Raw genomic sequence first — 11,745 nt, forward strand, 5'->3', positions numbered from 1 at the left:
ACAAACCATGTATTGCTCTGACATTTCTCAAAAACATCTCACATTCTTCTAAAAATGAAGAAATTAAACTGGTTTTCCTTAAGTCTAAACCAGCTATTTTCTTGTTCACTACGTAACATTATTCATCTATGAAAAGAGTGGGCAGGAGGAATATCTGCATACAAGGTAACTCCAAGCTTCAACTTTCTACCCTTTTCAAGCCCTGAAAGACTCAATGGCACAGGAGAAGTTTTGTCTTGGATACAACTCAAGTTATTTTTTTTCCACAGTGACAGGGACACAAAGGAAGAGAAAAAGCCAAAAGATAGAGACTTGCAAACCTGCAGAGTCAGAAGATCAGTTTTTAAGATTCACAGCTTACCTTCTTAAGGAACTCCCGGATTTTCTCTGTGTCTTTGGCAGCATAAATGTGCCACAGAGCTCCAGGTTTTTCTCGGCTTTCAGTAAAACGCTTAATTGTCAGTTCATCAGAGTCACCATCCTGAATGGTCTTAAGCACTTCTGTGGAGAGTCAACATGAGCAGTTACACTAAAGGATCTTCCCTCTGACCACAGAAATATCCCCCCAGACACCACTAAGACTTCACCTTCTTCTTGATCAGCCTGGCCTTTGGGGATCCCCACATAAACCATGACATTGGCTGCATCAGACACATCCAAGTGGAGATTTGTTGTGCCATATTTTCTGTCCTCTGGTGTTATTAAACCTGGGGGAGGAATCAAAGTGAGGGAAAAGGAGCAGCAGATTCATTAGTGACACAAAGTGTTGCATCACTCTCAGCAGCATGTTATAAAGAGATCAGAGCACTTTTACTTCAAGCAACAAATGTTTCCACAACAGCAATAGGCTTTCTATCCAGGACCTTGCTCCATCTTGTGGCTTCCCAAGTGATCTGCTGACAGGTTGATACAGAGCAATGTATCTCTACTTAGTCTGTATGATATATCTAAGTCATGTTTAAGTCCCGCTAGAAAAGGGTTTCTACAGCAGTTTAGGATAAAGCATTTTGAGAAAGTCTCTTTCACTCTAAAAAGCAGCTGATACAGGATATACTATCCAAAAATCTCACTACTGGCCATGATGCTGCTCCATTTTAAGTGTCTTTTGAGTGACAGCAGATGGACCAGACATGGGAAAAAACTGCTCAAGGAGAGATTAAAAGCTAAATGACACCACTCAAAAAGGAGAAGAACAAAAACAATACAGCCAGAAGCAGCAAAACAAGTACATGTTGCCAGCTACACAAAAGAGGCTGTGGAGAAAGTTGATTGGAAGACAGGTAATAACTACTGTTGTATTGAAACCACCTCAACAAAAAGATGTTTAATAAAATGAACCACATCATACTCTGTACATCATTGATGCCTATAGGTGAGCCAAACTCAGGTTTTCTGATCTATGGGATTAAATCAAATTGTCTATAACAGCAAGGATTCACATAATCTACAATAATTTCTACGCAAACGTGGTGAACGTGACCTTTAGAGTGAAAAATTCCTTACCATAGGCATTATACATCTTGGGGCCCAAATCTGGTCGCACAAAATAGTTGGGAAGTCGAGAGGCGAGGTTGAGTTTGCCACCTCTCCTGGTATATTCTGGCAATGGGATATTTTTCATCAGGTCATCAAACCTAAGGTAACGCAGCAAAACTTAACATTAGGTACTGATAAAACCAAAAGCAGACTACAAAGGCTCTCTCTAGTCAAGGTGGTATACTCTTTTTCCCTCAGGGGGTTTTGCTTGATACCGTGAAAAGGAACAAAACAAGGCACAGAAATACAGCAAATAAACTTAACTGCTCTGGAGAAAAGCTATTTTGTTGTGTAATCATAAGGAAAATGAAAAAGCCTAACCTAACTAGCCTTTAAATACTTAATATCCATCCAAAAAGTAAGCTTCAACTGAACTTGAGATTGCAAAGTGATCCAGGCTTTTAGGAGCAGTGTTAAGTGTTCACTTTACTTGGCAACAAATACCATCAACCACATACAAATTAATCATGAAACTTGTGCAGTATTTCCCTTTATGTCAGGCATCTCTGAGAAACAACTGTTCACATGTCACAAATTGCAGCTCAAAGCTGAGGCAGGTATCACACAAGAATGTTCCTACAGCCCATTATTTTGGGGGTGTACCACAAACAATGAACACATCCTCTGGAAATTCATACCGAGAGGGCATCATATCTCTGAAGTCTTCTCCTGGAGGCCAGTCCTTAAGCTTCAATACCATTGGCTCTCCTTCTTCTGTTCTCAGGCGACCTAATTTGAAACATTATCAAGTCTTAGTTTTTAACAGTTGCACAACTCAGAATACAAAGAATTAAGATATTCTTATCTCAGGTTTAAAATCATGTTAATTCCACAACTTTTCATGTAGAATTAAAGACATACAAGTTCCTCTGACAGCAGAGTAGGCTATCACTCTCCTGTCAAACGTGTTACAACAGGAGATGTCAGACAGACTAGCAGTCTTTGCTGCTTCTCCACCCAAGCACTTCCTATAATTTAGCTCAGAAACCGGTTTGTGTTTGAGGCCAAAAGTAGCTGATGAAGCCAAATATCTTCCAAGATAAAGTAACAGAAAAGAAAGGTGCAAGTCTTCTACCTCCCACTCCTCTTGCCCTAAGTATGAAACTCCCTAAGTTTACAACTGATTTAACAGTAAAGCAGATCCTTAGATAAGAATATGAAACAAACAAAGTAGAACTCCAGATGCAATGGCAAGTGCTAATTCTCCTGGAAAACCTTAAGCTCACCTCCTCTAAATCTATTTTTACATAGCAACCGTAGTTCCTCAGGACTAAGAAGTACCTTCAAGTTAAAACAGCAGAACCCATTTAATCTGTCAGCACCACCCCTCCATGTGCTCTTCTTTTTTCACTCAACTGGAAAAAAAAAAGCTGGCAGATGAACCTAGTTGCTAGGAAGATCTAAATTTCCTCAGAATGTTTCCCCAAAAGACTAAAGGCAGCCAAACATATCCCTGAAGGAGAGTACTTCATGGGAATGACAGTTTCTATCCAGGCCAGAGTTCTATGAGCATAAACATCTGCAATTCATCCTCATCAAACAGCCCAAGGTGAGGAGAAATCCTTGAACCTTTGCAGTGCTTACGGATCACAAATCTGTACTAGGGACAAATTATTGCTGCTGAGTGGTTTACCTACTGGAACAAAGATTCACAGTACTTACTTGAAATATCTTCAAAACCATCCCAGAAATCCCCTACAGTAGCTCCAGTGATGATTTCATTGGTCCTGCAGTTAACCAGATCTACTTCCTGTTGGCCAAATTCCTTCCTAAAGGACTCTGGTCTCCAGAGGTCTGCATTTAACTTGTGATGCACTCCTGACACCATTACAGGCTAGAAAGCAACAGAATATATTCAGAATAATTATTAAACACCAAAAACTTTAACTACAGCAGGGTTTTACATAAAATACATTGAGCATTTGAATGCAGGCATTTTGCAAACTAAATGATCAGTACACCCTGCCAGAATTCTGCCTTGCCATGCATCTGAGCATTCTCTATTTCAAACTGAGGCAACTTTTTATACAGAGCCATAATCTCAGCTCCGTGTTCAGAAATGGATTTAAACAGTAAAACAAGATTCCTTAGATAAAGATGTATACCAGTGCTCATGTCACACATTTGGTGAAGGTTTAACATTGCTTATCACTACAGCGGTCGTAGCTGTGCTTCAACTAGAAGACAAAGTACATGAACTGCAAATGGAAAAAGCAGGAAAATGAAAATACCTGTCCCTGCTTCCAGCACTCCCTGAAGACATTCCAATTGCTTTCATTGTTGGGATCCTGAAGACACAGCAGGCGGTTATCACATAACCAGTAGTGGGGTGTGTCAAAGCCCATTATCGTGGGCTTTATGGTCAGTCCTTGAGGTTTCTTAGGCAAGTCTGTAATGGCTCTGTTTTGCACCAGGGAAGCAAAAATGTCATCAAGGATTTTAGGTGTACTCTTCAGTCCATTGTCTGTCTGATAAAACACATGAAAGAACAATAACAAAAAATTAGTGCTCTTTTCTGTTGCCTTATCCCACAGGCTTTAAAGAAAGTATTTGTCACTTCATTTTTTTTTTTATTTGAGAGCCAATCGTGCAGAGAAACCAAGAGCTGCAGAAAGAACTCTGTCTAAAAAAACCACCATCATTTAATGCCAGTGCTATTCCTTACATTTTGTCTACAGAATTCTAGCATAACAATTTCTGCTCTTATTTGCATCTCAGCAACACTGCAGAAACCTGGAATACACAGCAGGGAACAGGACTTACTTTATATCAAAGAGCAGAAATTCAGTTTTAGCTGAGAACTCTCAATGTATTTTTCCCCCACCACTTTGAAATCACATCTGTAAGATCTGACAAAGTCCAGAAGCATCTGAAGTGAACCAGTTTGCAAATGAGGTATGGGAAAGACACCACAGAAGGTTCTTCCCTCCATCTGCAAGTTCACTGGTGGGTTTTTTTTGAGTCTAAAAGACATCCCAGTCAAGGCAGCTGCCAGACTCTAGCTTAAGGAAGTTAATCTGCTTTATCCCTTAGCTCCTAGTTCCTCACCAAGATTTACTGCAAGTACCACTAAGCTACTACTAACTGAGCACTGAAACACAGAAACAATTAGTCCTTTTTTCCAAATCAAGACAGAATTTTTCTTACTGTGACAAGAAAGTAAACTGCCTGTGGCAGTTGTTCACATGTTTAAAACAGAATCTAAGCCTGGGATCAACTCAAACCTGTAGGACAGAATTTTTCCTGTACCTTTCCCGCAGAAGAGTTCAGCAGGTTCCGCAAGAAGCCTGTGTTGTTGTTGCTCACAGGTGTTAATATTGCACTGTTGAATGTCTGCAGGGCTGCAGCTGGCTTGGCTAAGCTAGGGAGTGTCTGGAGAGGCTTATTTTCATTCTTTGAAATTGGTATAAGAAGTTTCTCTGAAATGAAGAGAAGAAAACTCTGAAAATACTTTGAAACAGTAAAAATACTTTGAATTTTTTTCCAAGACAGTATCCTCCTACATGCATACATGTATCTATGTACATGTATATACAAATAAATATAAATCTGCTTCCAATACATGCAGATGAAATATCTTTCACCTAACTTTCCTCAATAAACCAAAGTTTTTAAAATCCCACATTCAAAAAAAAAAAAACCCACAAAAACCTCAAAAAACCCAAAAAACAATCCCCCCCAAACAAGAACAAAAAGTATCCTCAAACTAAATTTTCAAGAATACTTGCATCAATGGGATTTTAATCCAGTTTTTGAAACAGAATATGCCAATTCTGCCAGGCTTTACTCCAAGCCATGGCCAGTTCTGCAGCACAAGCACTGAACACTCATCCCAGCAGGTAGATTACATCACTCAGCACAAGACATTGCTGGGTCTGACCTATATTCTTTTGACAAACTGCCACAAAAGGCTTACTCTTCACTGGTTCTGCACACACATACCTTTGTTTTCTTTATTCACGTTTCCACTTGTTAGGTTTGAAAACCAGTTTAGCGAAGGAGAAGTATTTACAGAAGCAGCTTGTTTGCTTCCAAGTGCTGACTTTAAAGGAGGATCATGTGTAGTGACTTGTGGGCTCAGGACAAAACTGTTGTGTTGAAGGCCAGGCCTGTCCCCAGATGCCATGTGCTGAAAAAGCAGAGCAGTAACTTGTTTAGACACAAACACACTCCACACAAAGGGAACACAAGCAATAACACATCCAAGCTCATCACTAAAATGGTATGGCCCTTCAAAACGTGATCTCCACAAGAGGTCAGCACTGCAGCTCAGGATCAGGCCGTAACACTTCAGCAGGATTTGGGATCTCCTGACTTTAGGAGCAGCCAAAGTCCATCACCCCTCAAGAAAAGCACAGAGAGCCAAAATTCCCAGGTGCATTTTCTGGGATTGCTTTAGGAACCAAGTGAAGTTCTCACATTTTTAGTCATAGCTGATGCTCAGGCCAGGGCTAAGCTGGAGCTCCAGTTCAGAGGACTAAAACAGATGTGGAGCATTCCTAAATTCTCTTAAGGTGGCAGCAAAAGGGCACTCACCTGCCAGGTCTGACCTACACCTGCCTGAGTGCACCACTGGCCTGGCCAGCACAATCTAAGCACAGGATTATCCATTTCCTTTGCAGCTGATTTATCTGGTCATCTGGAGGTTCCAGGAACAGACTAACCAGAACCACAGCTTTGCCCTGGAATTCCTGTGTTACTGGTGACATTTCCTCTCTCTCTGCTCAAACAATTTTCAGCCAAGAAGTTATTCTGCTCTTTTGTCTGCTTATCGTTACATTCTCTGTTTCATCTCTCACTGACTGCTGATGCTCGGCAAGGATTCTAAACATGACATAATACAAAATGCTTCAACCTTTAATGAGCTTACCCTCACACAACCAGGGCAGTAACTAATTCTATAAAGATGTGCAAATAAATTTAATGCAGCTCTTTGCCCAGAATCACAGGAAATCTTGATTCAGAAGACTAAAGCCAGGTCAGTTGGATCCTAACTTTTGATTCACATAACTATCTTCCACACTTTTAACAACTGAAATATTTTTTGTCTCTTCTGTTCATTGCTTACAACAAAATCAAGTCCAACCTGCTTCTTACACTTAAGGTAACATTTTCAAAATAAGACCAGGAATAAGCACCTAATCTAACAAAATTAAAATCACTCAATTCATCCTATTTCTTACAAGATACTTCTAGGTAAGGTCTTCTAAACTAAGCTCTTAATTTGTGCCATTTTCAAAAGCTAAAAAAATTATTATTATGCATCTTGTGAGGCTTCTTTTTTTTTAATATACAGAGAAGCAAATCTACCAGATTGCCAGAGAAATCTGTCATTCTCCACACTCCCCTAACTCTCAGTTTTTTTAATGTTTAGTTCTTTTATGAATCCCAGTATTCTTCCACCTTACGTTTTTAGATACTGTGTGTATTCTATATCCAGGACCCAAGGAACAGCCTACACTTCACAGCCAGTCCCTCTTGTCTGTTCTTCATATTCTTCTCTTAAGGGATCTCTCAATCCAAGCCCATTTTTGCTCTAAGAATCCTCATTGGGACTTTTTCAAAGCCAGGTCAACTACTGAGGCCTCAGCACCAAAGGGCCACAATGAGATTTTCCCCAAAACTTGAAAAGCTGAACCAGAAAGATGAACAGTGAACACAAATTGTCCCTATGGGGTGGGGTTATCACAGAGGTCAGGACTGGCAACCTACAAAGTCAAATTAGTAGTGCTTTAAGAACATGCAATAGACTGACACAAACTTAACTGCACAGACAGAGGAAGTAACAATACCTGTTTTGAATCCTCCTTCAGAGCTGGTTTTGATAGTGCTTTGAATTGCTTATTTGCACAAGGACAATTTGCCTTTATTCCCCATTTGGTTCTTACAGAGTGAACAATGTCACCAACATCATACAGAGCTGAAGGGAGAGAACCATCAGTGAGCTCACATGTAATCACAACATCCTGCAGGCACTAGGACCAAGAAATTGTGTGTGTTGTGCAGATATGCGAATACTGTTCATCATTAAACAAGAAGTTCTGCTACTTCTATGTAAAGGTCAAAGATAAACTGCTATTAAACACACATGCTATTCCTGTCTTTGGATAATAATTTTTAAGCTTTTACTAACTACTACTACAATCAAACCTAACTCAATACAGGATCAACAACACAAAAGACAGCAAAATCCTACAGAGCGTTTTTATGCTGATCAAATATTTCCAATACCTTTTCCAGGAATTATTTGTGTAGGCATTAGATTCTCTGGTTCATGTGCCTGCCCCTTCACACACTTAAACCAGGAGAAAGTATCCGATTCATCATCTGTAAAACAAAACCATCACGTGTTTCTTTTTGTTACTGCTCTGGAAACCACACATTTTACAATTACTGCTATATCCAACCACAGGTCTACAACACGTCCTTTTGGGTTGAGAAGGTGTTGTTTTTTTGGTTTTTTTTTTTTTTTTTGGGTCTCATTTAAGGCTGTGATTCACTTCCAAGTTCAATATAGAGATTTTATTTCTCCTGCTCCCCCCTTTGTTTCAGGTAGCAATAAGCACTCCCACCTTCATGTGAGCTTTTTTTCCTCATCCTGTAGCAATCCACGCACACCCCAAAGCCACACTTGGAGCAGACCCAGTGCAGGTTGAAGATGGTGGTGTCACAGACGTCACACATCTCCCGAACGCCACGGACCGCGCGCTTCCAGGCCACCTGTCCTGTGGGCAGCAACGGGACAGCCCAAGCGTTAGTGCCAAAAAACAAGTGCTTGCATGTTAACTACAGCCACCTAAAACGTGACTACAGACACCTGACCCGCACTCGGTTTTGTATTGGAACGCCAAAAAAATGTTTTGGCTGTTGCACAACAGTCCAAGCAATTGAGAGCAGTTTGCTTCCTCCTGTGCAGCACCAACCACTTATTCCTGACACGTGTTAACCAAGTTAACAAGCACACTGCTGACGTTCTCCTAAGTGGAAATACCACAGCTACTCCAGGACATAAATTCAGGTACTGCTGGCAAGCTAAGTTCAATGTGTAGCTTGCCACAACCAGCTTGTCCTTGTTCTCTATTCAGCAGCATGGTGGGCAAGTAGCTGTCTTCCTTCTGGGAGGTTTTAGGGGTTTGTGTTTATCTGATCTTAGAATGGTGAATTTTCTTCTCTGAAGTGCTCACTGCTGCTGTTCAGGTTTCCTATATACCCAATATATTCCCCTTTCCTCATCCCAAGCCACTACTTCAGTTCACTCAATACATGCCAAACGTTTGTAGCACCTTGCAAAAAACAAGCCCTTGCAGGGCTGTATTGTTTTTCTGTGAATCTGTGATTATGAGAGCATTATTTTAGCTGATCTCCATTTCCTTATGCTGCAAGCTAGAAAACTAGACTAGACAAAAAGCACATACCTGCCTCTTCCTACCACCTTCCACACTTGTAACTTCTGAAATTCCTGCCCACAATGTTTCTTAATTTCAAAAGCAAGGTATGACAGACCATGTCCTAATGCATGCTAAGAAAACCACACCAGGATCCAAGTCATCTGTTGCTCTTCTGCATAATGCCCATTGACTATATATGGAACAACACTGGAATAGCTTAGCACAATTTGTTCTTAAGTAGGAGGTAAAAATTGTTTGACTACTTGCTTCAGAATTCTTCCAAGAGACACAGGTCTAAATATCACCAGCTCCATTCTTTTCTGCCTTTTTAAAAACACACACTATATTTATAATTTTCTAGGTCAACTCCCCAATTTCCCCCAAACAGGATGAAGGTTTTTTCTTATCTTTTGAATGCCACTTCCTATCTTTTCTGAATCTTCTTCCTTTCTACTCCTATTTTTTTGTTCTTCTCTGTAGTTTAATCCTGTCTCTTTTTGGCACTTGGTGGCTAAGGAACAACATGACCTAATAAGCTATTCTTTCTATAGTGGTCAAACTTTTACTTCACAGGTATAATACTTAAATTTAGCGTAACTTCAAGCCATGGTGGCAGAAGAATCTCCCTTTGTTTTGTGCTGACTGAGCAACTCTCCCACTGAACTGTTCAAAGCACACCACATATTCAGACAGTGAATTACTTCTTTCCTGCCCAGGGCATTCAAAATAACCTCTATATTAATAGAAGTGAGTTCCTCTGCTCTCACCAGTCAGGACAATAAAATCAAAGATGAAATAATGAGATTTTGCTCCTTTCAAGTCAGTTCCAGAACTCGTACATCTGTTTTTTAACCAGAAGATATTTCTGGTAGTTATGCCAACAGATGCATCCTTTGCTATTAAGAAAGGCCACAGCTCCCCTTTGTTTTATGAATTCACCCAAAACTTCACCCTCCTGAAAGTGTTTCTGTATTCCAGTCTACACTTCTCACCCTGGCTACAGATAATTTGGTTCCACAGGCCTGAATATGTTGCAGGTCAAGAGAAGAGCAAAGCTTGCAGATCCCAAGGCAGCCCAAGGTAAGACCCCACAGTGAATATTTCTGGTGTATCTCAAGTCTTCACCCTGCTTTTGAAGAGCATTCAAGATTGTTCAGCTTTTTTTTCTTTTTCCAAGAACAGTGGAGTGACTGCCAAACTGAGAGGATCCTTATCTAATGTCAACACTCCACCAACACAGCAGACAGTGGCAATCTCCACTGCGCTTTACCCCCCGTCATGCACTTAAAAATCCAGAAAACAAATCCAGTTTTAGGAGTCATTCTACTCAGAGAAGTGATTACGCAAGGTCACAGACTTCCCCATTTGTCTTTCTGCTCACATTTGCTACAGAAATATTTGGATGTGGCTAAACCCCTGTGTTTGGGGGTGGTTAAGTCTCACCTGTCTACATTAATTAGCCTCCCCAATCAGTTACACCAACATCAGCACCTCTCTGATCTATGCCCAGTAAGGTTGCACACAATCACTTCTCAAAGTGCTACTGGAAACTTGCAGGTAGAGGAAAAAAAAACAAAACAATCTTTTATTGACAGACAGCAGTAGGTCCACGATGCAGTTACAATAAAATAGGACCAAAGCAACCTAACAAAACCTGTGCAAAATAAAATCTTTGTTTTCATGCTAAGAATAGGTTTTGTTGTCAGCTACCTGATAAGTTTAATTTCTTGTTTTTACACTAACAGGAAAAGTAATTCAATAAATTGAGAACTTCTGACAAAGAAGGGTGGAATTACCCTCCCCTTTCCCCTCCCTGTGAGGAGCAGAGCTGTTGACACTAGTTCACAGTGGCTCTTAACCATTCCCTCTCTGAGAAGAGAGAGACATTTAAGTCTTGTATATTATTTCCAAATATGCACAATTAACTTTTACACAGAAGCTTAAAGCTTCACATAAAGCTGTGGAAACACAGATGACTTCAATACAAGTTGATCTTACTGTGTGGTTCAATTGTTGACATGACTTCCTTTTCAGATATCACCAGCTGGCAGAAGTGGTCTCCAATGTTGGCGAGGATGTACTTCGCTGTGTCCAGATCTAGACCCACAACATTTTTGGATAAAGGTAGCCACAGACTAATAGCCTCAGGGTCGTACTTATTTGGAGTTAAGAAACCTTCCTCACGCAGTATTCCATGCTTATTAAACTGCAGCCTGATGAAAAAGGAGGAAAAGGAGAAAAAGTCCTAACCAGTTCAAATGCTGTACTGGGTTAAATTCATTCCAATCAGTCAATGCTTGAGTTGCAAATGTGTTACTATATGTCAACGAATTTACTCAAAGGTTACAACAGACATGGGTAAACATACTGGTCAGTGGCATTAAGCATGTTCAGTGCACTGCTTGTTTTAAAGAAAAAAAGACTGAAAACATCCAGGTTTTTAGTTAGGAAATCTACCTTACAGCAAGTGGTTTTTTACTCACACAAAACAAAAACAGGCTTACAATTTTTAAAATATACTAGCATAACAGCAGTAATTTTATCTAGGAATATAAACAATTCTGAAGATAAGTTAGAATGCCTTAAATAGAAATATTTCAGCAACAATTCATTTGGAATCAGCTGTCAAAAAACACCAAGCAAAATTTGACTAAGATATATTCCTGAGTCATTCTGAGCAGGTGTAAAGAATGAGATCTATATTGTTAGTAGTGTCTTAAATGGAAAACATGAAGAGTTCTGGTCAGGAACCTTTTTACTAAATGCTGTAGAGGAAAGGTGACTTCTGATGACAATGTATGCTCACTGTAGTGTTAAGTGT

At 40.0% G+C, this 11,745-nt stretch overlaps 1 protein-coding gene across 2 annotated transcripts in view; it reads right to left on the reverse strand.

Annotated features, from left to right (window-relative positions):
* KDM3A (lysine demethylase 3A) overlaps nt 1–11,745 on the reverse strand; it is a 29,186-nt gene that overhangs the window by 2,624 nt on the left and 14,817 nt on the right. For both annotated transcript variants that reach the window (XM_062494097.1, XM_062494096.1), the window contains exons 12-23: nt 10,923–11,137; nt 8,109–8,261; nt 7,768–7,863; nt 7,329–7,456; nt 5,479–5,665; nt 4,786–4,955; nt 3,768–4,004; nt 3,199–3,370; nt 2,175–2,265; nt 1,504–1,634; nt 588–707; nt 362–501 (exon numbers count right to left, since the gene is read on the reverse strand). In XM_062494097.1, the coding sequence (XP_062350081.1) occupies nt 362–501; nt 588–707; nt 1,504–1,634; nt 2,175–2,265; nt 3,199–3,370; nt 3,768–4,004; nt 4,786–4,955; nt 5,479–5,665; nt 7,329–7,456; nt 7,768–7,863; nt 8,109–8,261; nt 10,923–11,137 (1,840 nt within the window). The remainder of the gene's footprint in view (nt 1–361; nt 502–587; nt 708–1,503; nt 1,635–2,174; nt 2,266–3,198; nt 3,371–3,767; nt 4,005–4,785; nt 4,956–5,478; nt 5,666–7,328; nt 7,457–7,767; nt 7,864–8,108; nt 8,262–10,922; nt 11,138–11,745) is intronic.

The sequence above is a fragment of the Cinclus cinclus genome, chromosome 5 (assembly GCF_963662255.1).
Source record: "Cinclus cinclus chromosome 5, bCinCin1.1, whole genome shotgun sequence".
Lineage (NCBI taxonomy): Eukaryota > Metazoa > Chordata > Aves > Passeriformes > Cinclidae > Cinclus > Cinclus cinclus.